Consider the following 24,470-nt stretch of genomic DNA (forward strand, 5'->3'; position numbering starts at 1 on the left):
GTTATTATAATTTCATACTTTTTTCATATTTTGGACTTTTGATTCTCATATTTTCTTTTTTTTTTTTCATACCTTGCCCCTCTCTAGAGGTGATTTTCATCTAATGATGTGCAGTTTAGACGCTGAAATCTAATTACATTATACACTTCAACAATTGAGTGCATTTGTGAGAGGAAGACAATATAATAAAAACCCTGTTACCTTGCTCAAATTACCTACACAAGATAAATATTTTCCTGACTAGTTTATAAATATATTGATATATTATGATACTAATTTTCATCGGGTTTGTGGTTATGAACAGTCTTATTGAAAATAGATTTGTACCTAAAAATTTGTTCGATACATAATCTTCAATAAACGGCCATAGTCACTATTTTGATTAGCGTCTTTTCTCATCCATGGATTTATACACTACATTATTAATCCATAAAAACTAATTGTACCTAAGTTAGGTTATAGGAGCATGTTAAGTATTTAAAGTTTTATGATTACTTACGTACTGTCAACACTCTCTAAAGCAAAGCTACAGTGTTAAAATACGTTCTTAAGATCGAGAAACTGTTCCTTATTTATGCATTGAGAATATCTTTTCTCAGAAACGAGATGTAGCAATTCTGATCTACATAAGAAAACCAACCATTTATGTTGGTGTTTCGCTTTATACAACCTCCTTTAGTTTCCTTTCATCTTTCATGAGTGAAAATTTCCAATCTCGTTGCTAAAATTAAACTTTCTAGGTGCACACCACTGACAAGAAATGGTCTATCTAAGTTTGGTTATAGACTTCCAAACTATTTTACGCATAAGTAGCAAAAGTCTTGAAGAAGGATTCTATCCGTCTGCTTTCGACTGACAGTAGAGATGCAAGGGCTCACGAAAAAAAAAAAAAAAAGTTTGGAAAACACAATCAAACAAACCATATAAAGATTTTGTCCAACGACTTTTTAGCATTGGGAATTTTGGGATTTTTCAACTTTAATGGATTCTACTTTCCCTTTCTCGTTATAACACGAAAAGGGTTTAATTACTGTATTCTGTAGCAAAAAAAGAAAAAAAAAGTGAAATACATAAAAGTATCAAAGAAAATTGTGCCATCCCATAGCTATGGAAAAGGGTAAATTGGTGAACGCATTGAATTTTCTAATTCTAGCGAATTATTGACAGAAATATTAGATTACTGTTCAACGGCAAAAATGTTATAGTACTAACAAGTTTAATTTACGAGCAATAATCATTCTGAAAATGTGATAGACTACATGAAACAAAATCATAATGGACATTTCAACTGATTTTTTTTTATTGCTCTAAAAAAACTTCAGAGTTAGCTGATTACGGAGAACACTTCCTTTCGCTCATGCGATGATTCTAACTGGTAGAAATTGGCGATTGAATTCCGGTCTGCTACTCGTGCGCTTAAAATAACGACCACCATGTTGGTACTTCACAGGTCGGTACAGGGAAAAAGGTCTGCGCCGCTCACTAGGGAAACTGCTTAGCGAAAGATACGATGCATGTTTTTATAAATGTGTACGACGTTGCTTTAATAACACAAGGAATAAGAAAAGTAACATAATTTAAGGTTTATTTATTTAAAGAGAAAGCTATTTATCTATTTATTACCAATTATTTGAATATATTTGAATATCTTAAGGCAAAGTTGAAGTGTACTTATTTGCTATATTATTGACATTGTTTGCAGCCTGAGGTAAGAAACTAATTAATATTCTCATGTTTCGGTCACCGACCGACCTTGCGAAGCGAATTTTATTCATTCCTAAGAAAAAATATCAATAACATAAATGCATAGTTATTAGATAGTAGAGTGCTAATTTCTTATATGCCAATTTATCGTGGATTCGATAGTTATGCGCTCAGAGCGAAGCCCAAGGAAATTAATACATGAAGAAACATTTCTCCAAGTAAAAATTATCTAAATTCTTTACTGAGTTCAACACATGGATGCACAAACTTACGATGATAATTATGTTCATGAGCATTCTGATAATTTACTAGTGCTATTATCGAACTATTCTACGCATTAGCAATATTATTCCATCATAATATCTTCGCGCTTACTGTCGTTTTCTTTAGCATATGGAACCTACTCATAAATTGTTTATATTAGTCCATATGAACATTTACAAATTGGCTGAAGTGTTTTGAACACGTGAGTTAACATTTAAAAGAACAAATAAACAGATGTGGTCTCACAGTATTGGTAAACTAATTACAGTGGCTTATTACTGAATAAATTAAAATGAAATTTCTACTTTTATGTTCCACGAATATGTCCTGTAAATGATGCGGATGATTAATGAGAGGTGATGATTATAAAATAATCGGTGGAATAGTCATGTGGGAGGAAACGTCAGAATCGCGAGAAAACCCAGAAACGTCAGAATTGCGATGTTGTCCACCACAAATTCATATGGCTTGAATTCGAACCAGGGACCTCTCACACTAGAGGTGAGCGCTCCACTATTGTTCCACTGTGTTCTTTGATAATGAATGTTCGTGGTATGACATGACGAGTAATGAACACAATATTCTGTTCCAGTGAGTGAAATAATATAAAAGAAATCAATCTACTGGACGAAACTTAACAAAGGCTGGACTTTTTAAACGTTTGCTCTTATGACTTATCTATCTATCTATCTATCTATCTATCTATCTATCTATCTATCTATCTATCTATCTATCTATCTATCTCTCTCTCTCTCTCTCTCTCTCTCTCTCTCTCTCTATATATATATATATATATATATATATATATATATATATATATATATATATATATATTAATGAACTATACCGAAAACTGTAAGAGGTGATTCCTCACATCAAAATAAGAGAAAAAGTTCATACGGATCTATTGGGAAAAGTGCATAGTTTCAGAGCTAGGGTTGTCCAAAATCGCGAAAAAGCAATATTTCAATAGATCCTATTTCGAATTCCAGAAACTGTGGATGATGGTTCTTATCAGCGTAAAGGAAGTCACTGATATACAATCCAAAAGTGCATATTTCATTAATTGTCGATAGGTGCAGAGGGTATTCCCTACAGGGTGTAATTCTCAGATATGTTTTCAATAGAGTTTTCAGCTATACCCTGATTTCAAGAACAGTCCAAAGTAGGTAGGAGGTAAACCTTGACAACAATGAACATCCAATGCTTCGAAGGGAAGATAGAAGTGTTAGAAATCGGCAGCTCCATGTTTCTTAGTATTCGGAATAACGTGTGATGATATGTATTTCGTCAGGTTATATTTCACTTTTTCTTCACTTATAAGCGTGAAAGAAAATATAGCACCATGCGTTTTACCGAGTACGAGAGACCGTGCTGCTGACGATCCTTAACACTTCCCACATCGCGCCAAAGGATTCCGTGTTCACTGCTATCAAGGCTTATCATTTACCTACTTTGGACCAATCATAAAGTCAGAGAATATCTCAAAATTCGGTTGATGACATGTCTTGGAATTTCACCCTGCAGGGAATAATCTGTACAACCATTCAACATTAATGAAATATGCATTTTTGGATTGCGTATGCATGACTTTCTTTACACTGATAAGGACCACTACCCACAGTCTCTCGAATTCGAAATAGGGTTCTTGAAATTTGACTTTTTTGCGATTTTGAACAGCCCTAGCTAAGAAACTATGCACTTTTCACTTTTTCTCTTATTTTGAACTGAGGAGTCACCTCTTAAAGTTTGTCGGTATAGTTCATTAACACCTTATGTATATATAGACCTGGAAATACAAAACGCAATACTTTCACGATATAATCTTTTGCAAATGTACTACCATATACCAAATATTAATCACCTCAGAGCTGAGGGCAGGCTTGTAGCCACCCCAAAAATGTTGGGGGTGGGGCTAATCCAACTATCTTATAGTTCATCACCATATTATAGTTTACTTGCAAGCCCACCGTGAAAATTTTAGGAGGCCAGTAAAAATTTAGGGGGGCGGCCCCCATGGATACGAGCCAGGCTCAAGGAGTTAAATAAATAATATAGATAAATTTATGTTCGTATACTAAGAAGACTCTTTCGTGTGAGGTTATTTAATTAAAAAGATGAAGTTTCAAAGTAACAACATAAGTAATACATAATTAATGGATTTCTGTCAATATTCCTTTTGTTCATTCTCGAAAACTCCTGGACGCCAGGTAGTGAAAACGATTTGAAATAGGTGTCTGGCTCATAAATAAGTTAAATTCGAAATAAAATTATGAAGGCTCATGTATGAAATTGTATTATTACGGTGCCTAGGTTTGAGAACCGCGCCTAGATCACAAGAAAAGTTCTTGAGCACTTATCTTGTTTATGATTGTCTTTCGGCAACCTAATTATCTGCCTGCCTTTATTTAATACAGCTTTCTTCAGCTTCAAACCATCGCGGTGACCACAAGAGCATTTCCCTTGTAGAAATATAGTAAGAAAGTAAAGCGCTATATAATACGATTCTTGTAGCATTAAGATTAGTTGTAGCAATGGTGGGAATGACCAATTGCTAATATGTAGAGTAAATAGAAAAAAAAGGAAAGGATGTAGACCTAATAGGATACGAATATTTTTAAAGGGATTAAAAGCTTTTTGGTGCAGAAAGTGCTTATTTGAAGCTGTAGTATAAAAGCATGGAGATTCACAACAAATCTTCAAAATAAAGAAAAGCTATAATATGGTGGCCTAGATATTCTCAATTTGCGCATGACTTAATTTGAATTGATATAGTGCTTAGACTTCTAATGTTTTGGGGGTAATACAATAGTAAAGTAATCTTGCTTAAGTGTACAAATATCTAAAATATTTGTAATGATAAAACATTAGATATCATTAATGTATTTCAAACTACGAAAATAGGTCTCATTAACACGTTACGTTTATATACAAGTGTATAACTTATTTTGCCATTTTTCCTTTCACTATTCTACTAAATTTATAGACCCCTATGTAGATTGCAGTAAGAAACTGTAATATGAAAAGATTCCCTGAAACTTCCAATGCGACTCACAGAGCGATATGGTCCTGTGACGTCACGCCAAAACTCCTGTTTGTGTTGCCGTGATGTAAGCAGCTCATTTTTCCATTGTTTGAAGCGTTGTATCCCCGTAACGAAGATATATTTTTCTGAGATTTTTGGTATGTGCTATATTGAAGACTAGTTCTACACGATAATGTCTTTAAATTACAACCTTTGGTCAAAAAGGAAATGTCCATTTAAAATGGATCAACACGCTCTTGTCCCGCTGTGCGCTATACGTTAAAATAGTGCATAGTGCTTAATTGAAAAATCTTATTGTTTACTTTTAACCTTTCTTTTTTAATTTATCCACCAATGAATATGCGGTTACACAAATATTAATGCTCAAATCTGAGTATGACTCTAATAATAAATACTAAAACGTTTATTTTCAGTAACATCATTATCCACTTTGAAATATAGTAATTAAATTCAAATAATACAATTTATGTTGCAATTAAATGGTCATAAAATATTACTATAGAAATAAACAAATATTGATGCTCTAATTTAAATATAAGTTCCCTCGTGGTTACGCGATCCGAGTACGCATCTTTGACCTGAGGGATCCGGGTTCGATCCAGTATCGTGTCGTGGGAAAAGCGAGCGGGGCGACGGCCCCAGGCGCCGAAGTAAGGCGGCGCAAAATTCAGGATAAAAAGGAAAAAAAGAGTAGAAAAATTACTTGGAATATACGTATGGGGGTGTCGTCGTATAAACTTGCCCCGGGCGCTGATTTTCCACTGCATGACACTGGTTCGATCCCCGCCTGGAGCTCTGGCTCAAATCCCACGTTAAACTGTAGGTCCAGTCTCATATAGTGTCGCTGCAACAGACGCTAAACTAAAATGAAATCAAAATCAACTTTAAATATGTTACGACTATTGTCCTAACTGTTTTTAAGTTGCAATTAAATCGGTCTGCACACTAGCGACATCTACTGACATCAAACATAAGTATCTATTAGCGTGAATATTTACTTTTACAAATTAGTGTGACGCACAGAAAGAAAGACTAAGAAGTTTTCCTTTTATAGTTTCGTAACTGTCATTGCGAATCATGGTCGCTTACTCTGAGGGAAGAACGCAGACTGAAAGTATTCGAGAATAAAATCCCGAGTCGAATATTTGGACTCAAGAGGGACGGGAATTAGGAATGGCGGAAACGTCATAACGAGGAATTGCACAATTTATACCGCACACAAAACATTATTAGGGTTGTCAAGTCTAGGAGGCTCAGGTGGGCAGGTCATGAAGCCAGGACGGAACAAAGTAGGGACGCTTTCAATGTTTTAACTGGAATCGGAAAACGACCATTAGGAAGACCTAGGTGTACATGGGAGGACAATATTAAGGTAGATCTCGAAGAAGTAGGAGTACAAAGCAGAAACTGGATTCAATTGGTTAAGGACAGATGTAGATGGAGTGCTTTTTTGAACATGGCATTGAGTTCCGGGTTCTCTCCATATGAGAGCACTTAGATTTGTAGAAGGAGGAGGAAGCTAAAAATGCTATCCCATTGTTTTCTATTTGAAATGTTTACATGATATACTGTGGTAAAAAGAATATTGTGAATAGTGAAGTTTTACTACCGTGTTAAACTAACATTATAACCAAAATAGTCGTTTATGGTTATGTACAGGGTGGTCCGGAAGTTGGAGTACCTCCCTTTAGTTTCAACAGTATAGTGTTAGATATGGTAGAATGTCTATACACAGTTACCTTGAAGTCTTAAGAGTCATAAACATCGGTATGATCACCATCCGTGTCGTAACACAGCTGAATTTCCTCCGTTTTATCGGTCGTCCGCCTCGGAGAAGGTCTTTCACACTGCCCGTAGTAAATACACGTTTTTTCCATCCCAACATTGTTGTTTTTCTTGGTGGATTAATACCAAACCGGTCTGTAAATTTCGTTTTAACACTTTCCATGGTCTCACCTATGTAACGCCTTCCGTGAAGCCAAACCACAGCAACTAATCTTTGTCCAAGCTATATGGACTTTGATCACATATTGTTGATTACTCCAACTTCACTGCAAATAACTGTTACCAAGCAGGAAACAAATGAACATGGATAGCAATGTTGCCAGATAATGCCAAGCAATGTTACCAGACAATGCCAAGCAGTGTTACCAAACAAATGTGGGTAAAACCCCAGTCAGAAAACACCAATTAGGGGTACACCCACTTTACCTTCCTCTTGCCTCTTTGAATTTAGACAGCAAGTAAAATCGAGGTAACAAGATATATAACTTCCTGGCAGTTATTAACATGGTTAGGAAACCGAAACGTCACCTAGTATATTTGGATTGCATAGTTTACATTTGCTCGCAACCATTACAATGGCAATTTCAAAATCAATTAAGATAGCTAAACATAAGACACACAAGCCTTGAATGTTGTAAATGCAGAATCCACTACAGGAAAACAAGGTGTTACTTGATTAAGAAAATAACAAAAAAAAAAAAAAGTTTTTAAAAGGCAGCTTTTCTGGGAAAAACTTAATCCCAAAAAAGCCGGTCTTTTTGCTTCTCTAACTGACACTATAGCAAAAATGGTAAAATATAACTAGAATGTTTTATAGATTAAAAAACCTTAGAATAAATGTCATCTGTACTCTAAGCTGTCTACTGAAGTCGGAAGCGATAACTCTACTGCTGGTTTCAATATCGAATTCTCATAGATTATTTTTAAAACGGTAAGATTTTTTTAAAATACAGATTAAGAGTAGGATCTATCTTAATAAGTGAATGAGTAGCGAAATAACTTATGTTAGTAATTTATTATTAGGACACAAATGAAACTTGAATAACTATAAATATTTTTCAGATGAGCATAACAAAAGTTTAGTGTGTTTACCTTTTTGTAATATTTGATTGTATATTTTTTATTGAAAGCTACACAGAAGATCTTGTGTAATTTATTTTAATAAGTCACGTAAGTAATTATTGAAAAATGTTAGATTTTAATTTAATTTTTTATGAATATAATTTCTAAGTCAATTATAACTTAATAAACTTTGGGTACTAGGCTTTGGCTGCTTAAAAAGTTACTATTTTATTGGTGACTAAATTTTAAATTTCTGTTTGAATTATTGATTACTACAGAAAAACCTGTCTTCAACGGACCCTTTATTAAACGGAAAACTGTCTTAAACGGAAATATTTCACGGTCTCATGAATTTTGGAGAACAAAATGTGTAAAGGTCCCTTCATTAAGCGGAAACTGTGTTACGCGGACAACGGAAAGAAAAATAAACATTTAACGGAAAATTCTGTGTTCTGGACTACAATGTTTAGATGTTTAGACATTCTGTGAGACATACATTACATTGTTTGCGATAAAATGTTCGTTCTTTTGTTAAATATTTCTGGATAGTGTTGACCTTCCTCAACCACTACTCATATTCACCCCCACAAATTGTCCTTAAGCCCGCAACTTAATCAAGAATCATACGGAATGTCGGAAAGAAGAAAACGAGATAGAGGAAGAAGAGAAATACGATACCGAGTTCCAGAGAAGAATGTAGAATAAATACATATCAAGATGCTCTCAGAAGTTTAAAGGAACTGCAAAAATTTGCATTACGGAAAAATGATTCTGATTCACTTAGTTTTCTCAGGCTAAAGTGTATGCGGAAAGTCAAGCAGCCAAGCAGCATTGTACACAGAAAATCCTGTTTGGCTATTAGAAAAATAAAGAAAACGTGTGCATAGTATATTTTATATTCATTTTAATTTTTTGTGCATTTATTCGTAGAAGAAAGAAGTACTGTAATCGAACAATCTACGTAAAGCAATATACTTTCTCAGTATGCCCCTTTATAAGCATGTATTTAAAAAAGAAGAAATAAAGAAAAGAAAGGTCTACCTCCACTAAGCGGAAACCTGACTTTAACGGAAATTTTTGCAAGTCCCGCTCGATTCCGCTAAAGACAGGTTTCACTGTATTTTGCTTTCGTATAAATTGATTATCTTGTACATTTACTTATTACTACTTTTATAGCAGCAAATTTTAGATATTGAAGAATTAAAATACAATGCAGTTAAACGGAGTTTGATATTTAATATAAATTATTGTTTAGATAAAGCTTAAAGTTTAAAAAAATGATAGCCAGTTTATACTGAGGACCACTGAAAGATTTTTATAATATACAACCAGGGGTAAAAGTGGATCCGAAAAGGTAGGGAGAGTATGACGTCACGCCGTCTCCAGTGTTTCTTCCAGACAAGTTTTGGGGTGGGACACTTCCCCCCCCCCGAAGCTCTGAGAGTGCTCCCCGTAAGCAGAATATTACCAGCAGAGCCCCCCCGGAATGCTAAGTGTGCCCTCCGGAACATTGTTTCTGAAAGAAACACTGGCCGTCCCCTGTGCCTATCTTCGCCCATTGTAATTGTTTAGAAATTGGGAGGACGCCACAGATATTTTCTGGAAATGGGGAGATGGTCTTCCCCGCGTTCCCCCTCACTTTAACCCCTGATTACATCTATTCATTCTCTCTTTTAGCTAAACACAGCCTTGAGAATTAGAGTAGGAAAAGCATTTGTATTTATTAAATTCTGAATGCTTTATTATTGTTGCCTTGTTGAACTGTATTGGCTAGGATAAACAGATTATTAGCATAAACATTTTAACAATCACAATAATATATATATATATATATATATATATATATATATATATATATATATATATATATATATATATAACATCCGTTGGAGAAGCTTCCGTCGGATTATTCTTCCCGTTGTTATTGTTATTTCTCTTCCTGTTTCCCTGTTTCCTATTTCTCGGATGGCTTTTGTAACTCGTCTGGGCTATCACCAGCAACAATTCTGCCATTTTATTGGCCAAGATAGAGAAGTCACTTTGTGGAGGATTTTGCTCTGGGTGGGGAACGGTCTTAAGTTCCTGGCTCGAGGTTTGAATTTCTTGAGGGTTGGGTTGAGGAATTGCCATGGAAGGATTATTTTGTTGTTGATATCCAGGTATATAGCTGTTCATTGGTTGTGTAACAGGTTGCATTTGTACAGGATAGGTATGATGATATAACTGTTGTCCGGAATATATTGACTTTGGTTCGGTTGATAGGCCATAGGATGTATTATGCAGGTTAGGTATATTATTCTGGCCGTATAACATATGTAATTTTTGTGATAGCTCTGCGTGTTCTCTTTTCCTTAAAAGGTCATTAGCTGCTTCCAGTGTGTTTAATTTATTCTGTAGCGCTTCTACCGTTGCAAACCTTTCTAATGCTATCTTATTAAGGAAATCCCTCTGCAAACCCAAAGATAAATGGTGGATCTTTTGTTCTTCAGTCGCTTCCAGTAATAACTGCCTTATTGCTCGAAGTTTACGTAAAAAGTATGAGTCTATTGGCTCGTCCATTCCCTGTGTACCTCGAACAATTCCTGTTCTGCTTTATACGATGGGACTTCTGGCCTACATAAAGCTACTAACTTAGATTTTAGATTGTCATATGTCATTGTATCAAATTGATTTTGATTTTTAAGCTGTAATACGAGATCTAGTGCCGTGTCTTGTAAATATATTGGTAGAATTTCCTTCTTCTTAGCCGGTGACCATGCCTGCATTGCTGCCATATGGTCGAAAAGCATAAAAAACCTGTCCGGGTCCTCGTGTACGTGTCCCGTATACTTTGTTAAATGTGGCATGTTAAAAGATAAATTCGATGTACCCTCTGTCATATTCGTGTTATACTCTCCTGATCTGTACGTCCGTTTACCTGACCTAGTTTCCGGCATAAATCACACTAAGGAAAGGTAAGAAGAGAGGGAGGGAGGGAGAGATTATGTCAAATTTAGTTGAATTATGATACTAACCTCGTCAGGGTTTAGATAAAAAGTTGAGAAAAAGAGCGCCCCGTACAAAACTCCGGTGCCTACACTATGTAATGTTTGGTAGAGTCAAATGATAGACCGGGTGTCTTTTCCCCTTCACCAAGTTTTATTACAAAATATAATATAATAAATATAAGTGTCTCTAATTCAATGTCTCTTCCTCAATGACCAAGTGAAGGAATAGTAAATATTTTGACGGGTGCCCCTTCCACTCATGGAAGTTTCCAGAACACTTTGGCAGGTTGTTGGTTAGGCTTGGATTACAAGTTTAAGATGGATCCCTATCCCAGTGCGACGTAGGGTAAGGAAGAGGTGCTCCTAGTCCACAGCGACATAGGAGGGTAAAGGTTAGGCGATCAGTTGGTCACTGATGCTGGGTCCCTCGGTGGTCCTCCTTTTATTTGTCCTTCTCGGGTCCTTCCGTGAGGTCCGTCTACTTTCGGTGTTCCTCGGTGTCTTCCGGGTTGGCCTGTTGTCTGCTAGGTTGTTTGTAATCATTAGCACGTGTTGAGCTGAGACGTGCGTCTGTTGTGATGTGGGGATCCTTGCAACATAAATATACTAGTATATATATATATATATATATATATATATATATATATATATATATATATATATATATATATATATATATATATATATATATTATAATAATATACCTTCTGCAGTAATGTCCACTGTGAGTCCATAGACGATAAGGGCGTGTCTGATCCGACCCAGAGCTGTTTCATTAAAAAAAAAAAAAAAAAAGTCGGAAATAGTAGTACTTCTCCGGTGAGCTTATATATTTTAGTAATTTATGAAACATATAATAAACTCTACTTCCTTGGAACCAGAAAGAGCACACACTTACTGAGAAATTTTTAAAAAGAATAAATATTTGCTCAAATAAAAGGGAACAATGGTATCACTTTCTTGGGTCGGATCCGACCCGAACCATACTATTTAAAAGTTAGGATTACGCTTAAGCTGTTTAACTTTACGTACACAGTAATCAATGTTAAATACTACTTTTATCTGACTAGTAACAGGAAATAGGAGAGAGAATTTTTTATTGATTTACATATTTATTTGCTTTATATGAATTATAAGTCGGTGTAATTGATGTAATTGATTATATTGAAATATATGATTAAGATTTTGATTACGAATAATTAATAAGGATATAACAAAAAGAAAGCTAGACAATATTAACAAAAGTAATTTGATACTTTTATTAATTTCAGCAGAACATGCCACTACCGACTTTAATGTTTTTAAATTAAGAAAAAAGTTATATTGTAAGCTGAACATATTTGTTAATGTTGCGGCATTTTTTAGCCATCGAAATTGTTTGGTTATAAAAAACTTTGATCAAGTATGAAGAAATTTTAATATTTTTATAAGAATAACATGATTAGGACGCGTAAACACTATAAGAGTAATACAATGCAAAAAAAAAAAAAAAAAAAAAAGGCAATATAGCCTATTGAAGGACAATCAAACTTTTAAACTTAGTTTAAGGCTAAATATGTATATACACACACTGTTATAATATCATAATTATATTTATTTATGGAGGCTTGTTCTTCAACTAATTTCTTTTTTCACTAATTTAAAATTTAGATGTGAGACTCTTAAAGGCGTTACAGTTTTGGCGACTGCGATAGGACATGTGTAGTACCGAGTACAGACATTTAAAAAAAAAAAAAAACCTCAATTATTAAGTATTGAAGAGGGAGTGAAACAGCCGTAATGGACAACTTTAACTCTCGGATTTAAGTATTGTTGGAGTTCTCTAAGGGAGATAAATCTTTATGAATCATTGTATTAAGTCGAAATTATTAAGTGTGTGGTAAACATTCAATAATGGACATAGATACACCCGCTCCAAAAAAAAAAAAAAAAAAAAAAAAGGTCATTACTAATGAAACTGAATCGGATACGGTGCATGAGTATGGTTGTTGTCATATTAATTTCAAGGTAGGTGAAGAAGAATCTTCTGAGCATCGTAAGGCAGTTTTTGTGTGAGGATTACACACTGGTTCTACTTTCAGTGTATCGGCTCAAACAAAATTATCTGAAAGTGTCTAATTTCCCATTGTATCGCTGGAATAACTAAACTAAACAATAGTTGTTGTTGGTTATTCCTAATTCTTGTTCCCAAGGTTGTAAAAGTATTTTATATAAAATACCATTTTTGGGGATCCACAAATGCCTCCCGTTGCGCCAAAGATTGTTCTGTTGGCAATGTTAAAAAAAAAAAAAAAAAAAAAAAAAAAACTATAAAAATTTGCGAAACTGCATATGGTGTGCAAAAACCAAATAACTACAAGGAACATGTAAAACGACAGTTCAAATACCACTTAAATAGCTGAAAATAGATTTAGAAAAAAAGTTACCATGTGGCTACGGCTACTACTAGAACCTACATTCTGTCCATTATTGACATCTATTCCAGATACGTCATAATTTTCTCTTTGCGTGGCTCACGTAAAAAATCTTAATTTCTTAAAATGTAAATACTTTTTTTTAGTGCCTTATGCTCATTCCATTATCTCAACTCACAAACCACAATTACCTGAAAATTATAAAAATTTTAAAGATTGTCAAAATTTTCATTTGCTCTCATCATATTATCATATACGAATATATTGTTACGTACTTATACTTATACTTCACAATGAAATACTTCCGAAACGGTCACTTTTACGGTAAAAAAATAATAGAATTCTTCTTGTAGTAATATTTCATGTTTTCATCAGTAGTCAATATATTCATTTGTACTCATCATATTAACATATAGATCACGTACAAATGCACTACTATACACTTTTATTTATGCTTCGCAACGAAATATCTCCAAAATGGATACTTTTGCGAAAAGTAATAAAATCATTCTTTTAGTATATTTTCCGGACAACAAATTTTCTAATAACTGTTTTGTTGTAGAACCACCAATTTACAAGATTTTCACGAAAAAGTTTTTCCTTTTTTGGCCTTTGACCCGCTATAGAATTTTTAGAGGTATTGTTTAGAATGTCAATACGAATGCTCATACAAAAATTTGGCTTTCTGGAAATTTTCAGCAGATGGGGCTATATTTTACTCTAATTTGACTAGTGTAATAATTCACTAATTTATGTATATAAATTTCAAAAAGATTACGCAACAGAATACCACATTATTAACAAGAACTCTAATAAACTATATTTCTGGCAGGGAATGATGCAGAAACTCCAGGAGTATCAGGGTTTCATTGGCAGAGTTCACGATATTCGAGATTGGATTCTTTGGCGATGGGAAAATTGGAAAGAGACACGCCAAGATGAAGGAAAACTAACACATTTTCAAGATAAGAGTCTTTGCAATGGAGAGTATCAAAAGTTGAAAGACGATCAAGATAAATATTCTCACATTTACAGGTAAAAAAAAAAAAAAAAAAAAAAAAAAAAAAATCCCAAACGACGTTGGCTTCAGTGTAAATATTTTTATTTATTTTGATTGTAATTTGCTGCCTGAAATAAATGACCAGAAATGTTTTCTAAATAACAATTTGACGCAACTGTTGGTTAGTCATTCTCACGACTTTGTCATAATTTCTAGAATAGTGCAGAAATTAACAAAAATATAAATATTCTTGTGCAATATATTTTCTTACTACCGCCTGAATGCTTTTATAGTATTATTTACAAATTAATAATAAGAGTAGTAACAATAATTAATTTTTAACGTAAAATTTTCCTAGAAATTATTAGGCTTTTCTCTCTGATTTTTAAAATGATATTTCAAATATCTATAAAAGTGTTGAATTCCGTCTTCGTTTATTATTTCTTATAACCTTTTCAGATCGAAGACAAGACTTGAGCTTGTAAGGATATCAGCAGCCGTGATGGGAATTGAGTTTGCGTATGCTGCAGAAACAGCGTTTGTATCTCCTACATTACTAAAGATTGGTGTTCAACATCGCTATATGACTTTGGTTTGGGGTCTGAGCCCACTAGTTGGGTTCTTCCTGACGCCAGTTCTCGGATCTCTTAGTGACAAATGTCGTCTGAGGCTTGGTAGACGAAGGCCGTTCATTCTGTTGTTGTCAATTGGGGTTCTTGCGGGTAAGTAGATTGGGTACATAAAGAGAGTGGAGTCTGGTTTTACTTGATTGGTTTCTTTTGTTCATAAGATAAGAAATGGATATTTGTATGGAACAGTTGAAAACCAACATGTAATAATACTATAATTTCACATGCACAGGATGTCCGAAAAGTCTCAGGGTTGAGTATCATGGAGAACAATGTCAGCGTAATTTTAGTTGTGGTACTGGTAACACTGCTTTCATTGTAACAGATAGCATTATCTGGTATCTCTGCATTCCAGGCCATAAAGCATTTCGGTTGTGCAGCAATGGCTAATATGAGTGGTTGTAGTTACACAGTTGACGAATTTTTAGTGACATGTGTGTGGGTGCACACACGTATCTACACATAAGTACGCACCTCGTAATCAACTCTGCTTGACAGAAACGTGCATTTGCTCCAAGATGTGCCAGAGATAGGCAGCGCAGTGAACATAAGAAGACGCGTGAGTAAGCATGTGCTGCCATCAGTCGGTCAATAGAGATATCTTCAAATATGTCGCTTCGCAAAAGAGAAGTTGAACTGAGTATACCGCGATCAACAATGCATGGCCACAAAAGAGATATTTGCATATAAAAGCACTTAGATACTAAAACTTAAGGGTATGGGGATTTCTCGGACACTTTGTAGTAATAAGATTCTCGATCACATTTTTGCATACTTTGTTAATCAGTTTTGTGGAATCCAAGCACTAAGGTAGCCTATAACTGTTTGCAAATGTTGTTCGGTAAATAAAAATAGTAAAAGGAAAGAGAAATTTCAAACGTCATTTATGCGGGATCTATCATTCATTCCATTATTTTTTTCAGTCGACAAGTTTACTCTCATTATCTTAAACCATTTATCGCCTCATTACCTTATTATACAAATTCTATTAGGTTGCACAGGATCTGTAGCACAACTTTCATAAAATTCATATTTTCATTAACTCTTTCAAACTTCCATTATTTGAACACTATAATCAATTACCGGTATACATAACCAGTGTGTATTACGGTATATACACATATAATATTTAGCTGAGCCAGCTAATATCACAGTAATATAACTTCATTTTTGTATCCCAACATCCCCCTCGGGTAATTCCAAGAATGAAAATTCAACTTTCTTTTTGACAACTTACTTTAATTTTCCTCAACTCTTTCAGTTTTTGTCTACAACTTGTCACAATTTTATTACCTTCAAGATTGCATTATCTTTAGTTTTCCCCCGTAACTGGTCGTCAACAAAATTACCAAATTTCATCTTTATCATGCTTCCATTACTTTAACAAATTTACGAAGATTCTTCTTTATCATGCATAAATGTTGATCTATTTGTACCCACAGAAAATAATAATAATAATGTTTGCGTTTGTTAGTATTCCATTTTCTCCAGACAAATGAGTATATGTAACTCTCGCGAATCAGTACGTATATCATCAGCCCAATTGTTCAATTACCAATTAATTAAGATATTCTTTAAAACAATCAAATATATCAAACAGAGTCGGAGTAACGCAGTTTAACTTATAATCAGAAGATTTTTGAGTCCGATTTCGAAACAACCTACTTAGTGAATTCTCTTAAAATTATTACGTTATCAGCATTTTTAATGGGATGTTCATCTTTATTCTCATTTCCTAGAATATCTGGGATATTTCTAGTCTCTCATTGATTTTTCCTTAGGTGAACTCATTCGAAGTTATAAACTTTGACCTACTATACAGGCGTGTGAATTAGTATGGTGCGTATGTAAAGGCTTTTCGTTCCTGAGTTATGGGCCACTAAACTTGGTTTTGGATCTAGTGATTCTTTTGCAAAAGAACTGTAATAATGAATTGCCTTAAAACATTCAATGAAGAATGATTTTGTTCCACAACATATATATATATATATATACGAGGATCATTCAATAAGTAAAGAGACAAAGTCTATATTTTTAACACTAATCAATTTTTTTGTTTTTTTGTTTCAGGGTGTTAGCTGGCAACCTTGGGATATGCTCTGATCTGCTGTTTCGTAATTTTATGTCAACATAACTTCAAAAATATCAATTCATCATGGCAAGTCCTCTAGAAGATTGCACCTTAGAAGAACAGCGCTCAGTCATTAGGTTTTTAGTCGCAGAAGGTGTAAAACTAAGTGAATTTTTTTCTTGAATGTTGAGACAGTACGGTAACAGTTGTATGAACCGTGCGAATGTGTACAAGTGGGTTGATCGGTTTAAAAGTGGCCGAACAAGTGTAGGTGATGAACCCCGATGTGGACGTCCAGTGGAAGTTTCTGGTTCTTCGTTGGAATCGAGGATTGACGGACTTATTCGTGATAACAGAAGAATTACTGTTGAAATGATAGCTGAGGAAGTTCAAGTAAGTGTTGGAACTGTTCACAATGTCATTAGGAACATTTTAAAGTACAGAAAAACGTGTGCCAGATGGGTTCCCAGACAGCTTACTGACGCTCATAAAGAATCAAGGCTTTCCATTTGTCAAGCCTTAACGCAACGAAGTTTGATTGAAGGAGACGCTTTTTTTTTGAAAGACTAGTGACTTGCGACGAGGCCTGGATCCATCACTACGACCCTGAGACCAAAAGGCAGAGTATGGAGTGGAAACACACTAGCTCTCCAGTTCGCAAAAACTTCAAGGTTCAACCTTCCGCTGGTAAAGTGCTGCTGACCATCTTTTGGGACTCACAGGGTCCAATCTATTGAGATTTCCTTGGAGATCAGCGAATTATCAATAGCCTATACTATTCTGAGATGCTAGAACACAAAGTTAAACCAGCTATCAGGAGCAAACGCCGTGGTCTCTTGTCAAAAGGAGTCATTCTTCAGCACGATAACGCCCGCTCTCATACAGCCCAGCTGACCCGAGATAAGCTTCAAGAATTGGGTTGGGAGGTCTTACCTCATCCTGCCTACAGCCCAGACCTCGCCCCATCTGATTTTTACCTGTTTGGACCACTCAAAGACGCCCCACGTGGAAAAAGATTTGCTAACAATGAGGAAGTTAAGGCTGAGGTGCAAAGGTGGCTTCGGGGTAAATCGAAAGATTTCTTCGCCAAGGGAATTAGGAAGCTGCAAGAAAGATGGGACAAATGCATTGAATGCCCCTCGTATATATATATATATATATATATATATATATATATATATATATATATATATATATATATCCCTGTTGTGGAACAAAATCACTATATATATATTTGTTTAAAATATTAAGATAGTTTCAAACTTGTTTGAGAAGTTTAAAATCATAATGAAATAAATGAACACTTTCATTCATGTACATATATTGTTACCATTCATTATCTATTACAAAGACATTACTTCTTTTAACAATAAAGAAACACATTGGTACATTGGTAAGGTGACACTTCTAATAGATACGTTTAAAATACACTATGTTGTCAAAAAAGAAAGTCATTAGGCGTCTTCTTCATGAGGATGAACGCTACAGTATCGTTATATTTACTCGTAGAATAAAGCACTGTATACATATATGAATCATTTTTTTCCCCATTTTCAGGACTTCTTTTAGTTCCTAATGGAGAAACAATCGGAAGACTTTTGGGAGATAAATATGAAACAAACAAGACAAAAGCGAGCGAGTTTGTCCTTCATGAAAAGAACGATACAAGTTTACATTCACTTCAGGATGAGACTGCCCCTTCCACAAGGAGCACACACGTTTCTAACCATTCACATCCATGGAGTGTGTTCTTCACTGTTGTAGGGACAGTACTTTTGGATTTTGACGCGGATGCTTGCCAGAGTCCCTCAAGAACATATTTGTTAGATGTCACAATTCCTGGTAAGTTAACTTTACTTTCGTTTATTTAACACTGAACTGAATTTGAGTATAAGGAAATATTTGTAAAATAAAAAATATGAATTAAACTCACGAAATATTATCTCAAAACTGAAGGTTAGGAAACACAGTGACCTCCCATGTAATATACCTCCATTCAATTATAGTTTCATCGAAGTTTTTTTTTTTTTTTTTTTTAATTTGAGAGTCATTTTGTGTAGATTATTGCATTGTTTGTGTTCTATTTCAGTATCTCACAATGAACAAACAATTCCAACAAAATACTTAAGAATTTCAGTTAATTGTATAGTAATAGAAAGCAATTAAAATTTGTGTAACGGTACAAACCATATTGAACATATCAATTGCTCAAGCCAAAGGTCACTGATTGCAGCTAGTATCAAATTGATGCTTTTGGTATGACAATGATTTGCTTTAAAAGTTTTGATATGATATTAGTAGTTAGTATTTTGACGCTGGAGTTTGCCCTCTCTCATTGCATAGTGGATTACCACACACGTTTTTGATGCATGAGGTCCTGGGTTTGATTTTCGGTGGGAAAAGCATCGAAAACATTGAAATGCTTCAGATCCCACTTTAAACTGTAGTTCTTGTGCTTTATAGGCTTGATGCTGACAAATAATGCCAAACATACAAATCAATCAAAAGCAACTAAAACTGCGACAATGATCTTCATCTGCAGTCACCAAGAGATAAAATACCGGTATTATACAAACAGGGCGCAAAAGTTCAAAGTTAGACGCACTCGCCAATCCAAAAATGATGGTCGACAGTATCTCTCACGTACGAATTATGAGATATCCTCCCCCCCCCCCACACACGGCCTTTTGTTTGACCAAAAAAGAGATTATACCAGGGCATAAAATTTCAAAACCAGACAATTAGATGGACAGTTCGTATACATGTTAAAAATATCTTACCTTTGTATCGCTCTCTCTCTCTCTCTCTCTCTGCTCTGAAGTGCCAGTTGTCGATTGCAATTTTCGGATCAAAGTCCTTAAGTGAAGGGCCATTGATGGAAATTGTCAGCAAATCATCCAGTGTCAATCTTCAGTGAATTCCTGTAAGGAGTCTTACCTCTGTTGAGACTGCTGAAGTCTCAGTACTTACAAGTAAAACTGCACAAAATGTAACAATTGCAAACACATTTGGGAATCTCGTAATGAAGTTTTCGATTGAGGGTGGGAAAGGAAGGGCGAAGTACAACGTTGTGAAGGCTTCACTTTCCGTATCCATTGTGTTCCGTGGTTTTTCTCAGTCAGTGACAGTTATTTCCGTGCGAAACAGAAACTGCGCAGCCCTGTGAGTTTAGGCAGAAACCATTCCTACTGAACACTGTTCGCTAGCTCTAAATTTCTGGTCGTCAATGGCGACCTGGAGGCCGGAAATTTTGCGCCCTGATACAAATATTAAATGAATTATAATTTTTGACCTTTTTCACATTCTTTTTGTTAAATAATTATTCCGATACCGAGTTTTGCCCAAAAATTATGTATAAACTTAGCAGATATCTTTGTAATGTTAGGAGATAATTGCAATGATGTAATACTAGAACTTTTGGTAGATATATAGTCGACCGTTTTAAAAATGTAGTGTATGTACACCAATCAATGTATATGCTCATTCTGTCATAGATTTAAGGTGAATACATACTCGATTATAAAAATATTTGGCTGGTATCGCCGTATATTCCCGCACACGCTTCATTATATCCCTGGATAATTGATTTTTGATTCTCTGCTTCTGACACGATCAAAAGTCAAAAACCAATTGTATTGTACGAGGTGCATCCAGAAAATAAAATTTCCTGCGGCGGTAAACACAAACTGAGTTGATTCCACGGTATAACAAGTGTCTTTATTCAGGTACGTTGAATCTAGTAGTGTCATCTATGCTAATAAATCTTTTAGTGTCATTGTGTCGTTTTGTGTAAACGTCCTTGGGAAACTTACTTTCTGATCCATGTCTCGTAATAGAGATTATGTCAAGGTACTACTAGAACAATCATTGCAGGGTACTAGAACAATCATTGCAATTTGATTAGATATGACGTCATGTCCCCCTGTCCCATTCACAATCATGTAAAGACAACAAAACAACAAACAGTATATGAGCTCCCCCAGCTGGTCTAGTGGCTAGCGTGCTTGCCTTTTGTACAGGTAGTCCAGGGCTCAATTTGCGGTGAGAGAGAATTGGACGCATTACGATGTTTCTAATTCTAGCTTAAATTATAGAGCCATGTCTCACATAACCTCCGTGAAATGCACGATAGCAACAACTAAACATAGTGTACGGGTCAGATAGGCAGCTTGGGTATCTTGAAAGCAATATTGGCAGAAAAACAACATTTTCGACACCGGAGTCAATATTCTCTTTAGATGTACGAGTCGTAGATTCACGGGTACTGTACACTACAAACACTTCTTAACTTCTATCGACAGTCCAATGTCCTCCCGTTATATTGTCTCTTAGTTATTCTCCAAGTGGCTCCTGTGAGGAGAAAGGTGTGTTCCATGCATGAACCCAGAAATTTTTGTTAGGAAGGTTCCAAGTTTTTTGGGGGGAGGGGGTGGTTCAATACTACAAGCCACTATGTATATGTAGTATTGAAGGGGTATTATTCTGCAACCAAAAAGACAATAAGTAATTGTAAAATACTTCCAACTATATTCTCAGAAAAAAAATGATAAAACTAGATTGTTTTTATAAGAGAAAGAGTACAGATGAAGTGTAAGATCAAATTTACGTGCGACACCAATCATTTCCCTGTTAAACAAGTATAGTTTTAGTAAACAGTGTATAAATGTATACTGAGATAGGAAGTTTTTCGGCGCGGGTCCGAACCCGATGGAGCCCCGTGAGTACACCCCTGGTGTGTTCTTATGTCATAAATGAGCCAGTTGGATAGACCGGAATAGAAAAAAATAGTTTCGACCATTAAAAAATCAAGTTGTTTTGCCTAAAAAAGTTTTTTTTAACAATGTTCGTTCCTACTTCATCTTTGGTTTCTAGCCAAAAGATTTAGACAGAAAATAATTTTCTATTTTCTTCAACATGAACTGGAATTTCAATAAGATTTGATTTGTCTGATTTTTATTCTTCATGTTTAACTAAATGTCTGTTAATTTTTCAAAATTAATTTGCATTATCTATAGACAATATTGCTGAAATTAATTTGATTATGAAACAGTAAAACTATATGTAACAAAATTTGTCACGAAATAAGGAAAACTTAAACCAATTTGAAGAAGAAATCAGTAATCAAACTATTAAAGAAATCCATTTTATTTCAAAGAAAACGAGAAAAAAAGTTCTTAATGTAAATCAATGCACTGAAAGACACTGATATAGCAGAGGTATTCAATATCGTTAAGGACACAATTTTCACTTTATCTTATGGGTTAAAATGTATAAAAATGTCAAACTTAGGAGACAATTGCCCCCCCCCCCTAGAGCCCCAAATAATGTCCGTAAACGTAAAACAAATAATTTTGGATCAAATCTTTAACCATCTACGTACATTAGTGTAAAATTTCATTAGTTTCACTAAGATAATTTGATCTTGGAGAGTGGACAAATCCAAACAGAATTACGAGAGTATGCATACGAGATGTACTTTCAATGTTAAAAATGTTTTGTTATTTTGCAGATGACCATGCAAGAGGTTTAAGTTCGTTCACAATTATGGCTGGTCTAGGAGGATTTATGGGATATGCTTTGGGTGGCATTAATTGGGACAAGACTGCATTTGGTAAGATTATGGCTATGTCAAATTAACACAAATTTTGTTTTATTCAATTTATTATCAAACTGTTATTGGGCCGATCCATAATTTATTAAAAATGATCGCACGCAAAATTGTCGTTGTGTCCCAATATGAGAGTTTTTCTTTTTTTTTTTTAACGAAAAGGAAGAACCAGAGGAATTCGTCTTCACACATTGTATTAATTCGTCTTTTGATAAATATATGAGAATGTCTTTTACGTTTATCAGTGTTCTCGGATAAGCATGTGTTTCAAGTAGCATGGGAATAAAGAGTATGTGTTAACGTTAGAAAAAGATAAGGAATAATCCGCTAGTTAACAGTACATTTTCCAAATAATTTTTCTAAAATCAAATATTAATTCTAAATGTTTTTAATAAATAACAATTAAAAATATATATTTACTCGAGGTGGATTAGGGTCAACATTTTTATGAAAAAAAAGTCACCAACCCAACCGTTTTCCCGGTGTTTCAGGTTGCATACTTTCAGATCTTTCTTTTTTACCCTAATCTTTTTCTATCCGTAGAGAAAAACGAGCATGTCAGCTGGCCCGAGAATCTATAAATCGGCTTTGTTCGTCGTTATGTATTCCACACATATCTTTACTTTCAAAGATTTTGCATACGGTAACATATTCTTCCAGTGCGAAGCAGGGCACCTATGCTAATACAGCCATAAAATTTAACACGTTGAATGAACATTAAAGTTTTAACATGTGCATGGACGCCCACAAGACAAGGTGCAAAACTGCGTCATGAAATCTCCTTGGAATTCAAGTGAATCAACAGTTTGAATAAGATTTTCGTAATTTTCATTTTCTGTTGTAAAAATACATGTTATACGATACTAGATAGCAGAATTTAAAAAAAGCATGTTTTTCTCTTAAAACCCAGGGGTAAAAGTGAGGGAGAATGCGGAGGGGCAACGTCCTCCCACTTCCAGAAAATATACGTGGCGTCTCCTCACTTTCTAAGAAAATACAATGGGCAAAAATAGGCATGGGGCACGGCGTGCCGTCATGCGTCCCACTACCTTTCCAGATCCACTTTCACTCCTGTTGAAACCTATGCTAAATAGCAGGATGATGCCATACAACTTAGCCTCTGGGTGACTCCTCGCATCTTTATTCTTCTCCTATCAGAAGCGGATCCTTATACAGGGTGTTCATTTATTATGTAGCCAAAATTCACTGGTAAAATCCTCACATCTAAACAATTAAAAAAGTCCATATTAACATAAGGCGGAAACCGCGTTGTTTCAAAGTTACGATAAGCTGAAAGCGAGAAAATTGAAACTTTGAGGCTGCCTAGCTCGAAAACTATGAGAGACATCAAAAGCGGTTTGAGAAATATTAGAGGAACTAGCACATTGTCTAGTGCTAGTTCCTAGTTAAAAAATGACCACGTTTCAGAGTTGGGACGTATCGGCACAACGGATTTTATAGAGGGAGCTGCGGAATAGGTTCCACTCTTCCAACTCTCTCTCTCTAAAATCATGTGCGCCGGTGCAACTCAACTCTAAAACATGGTTATTTAGATAGACAGTGTACTAGTTTCTCTAATATTTCTCTAACCGCCTTTGATGTCTCTCATAGTTTTCGAGCTAGGCAGCCTCAAAGTTTTAATTTTTTCGCTTTCAGCATCTCGTAACTTTGAAACAACGCGGTTTTCGCCTTATGTTCATATGGACTTTTTTAATTGTTTAGGTTTGACGATTTCACCAGTGGATTTTGACTACATATTAAATGAACACCCTGTATATGAAAGAACGTATCTATTGTTTTAAATTAAAAATTGTACCAAAGGGCTACAAACTTTGCCTCTCCTGCGAAAACTCCTACAGACTCGAATGATTGTGTTTTAACTTTTATTGGTATTACATTT

At 34.9% G+C, this 24,470-nt stretch overlaps 1 protein-coding gene across 2 annotated transcripts in view; it reads left to right on the forward strand.

Moving 5' to 3' along the window:
• The window catches only part of lovit (loss of visual transmission), a 125,427-nt gene that overhangs the window by 64,404 nt on the left and 36,553 nt on the right, over positions 1-24,470 (forward strand). For both annotated transcript variants that reach the window (XM_081748956.1, XM_081748957.1), the window contains exons 2-5: positions 14,095-14,297; positions 14,722-14,984; positions 18,520-18,804; positions 22,472-22,573. In XM_081748956.1, coding sequence (XP_081605082.1) covers positions 14,098-14,297; positions 14,722-14,984; positions 18,520-18,804; positions 22,472-22,573 — 850 coding nt within the window. In that variant the 5' untranslated portion in view covers positions 14,095-14,097. The remainder of the gene's footprint in view (positions 1-14,094; positions 14,298-14,721; positions 14,985-18,519; positions 18,805-22,471; positions 22,574-24,470) is intronic.

Source organism: Thermobia domestica, chromosome 2 (assembly GCF_964235325.1).
Source record: "Thermobia domestica chromosome 2, izTheDome1.hap1.1, whole genome shotgun sequence".
Lineage (NCBI taxonomy): Eukaryota > Metazoa > Arthropoda > Insecta > Zygentoma > Lepismatidae > Thermobia > Thermobia domestica.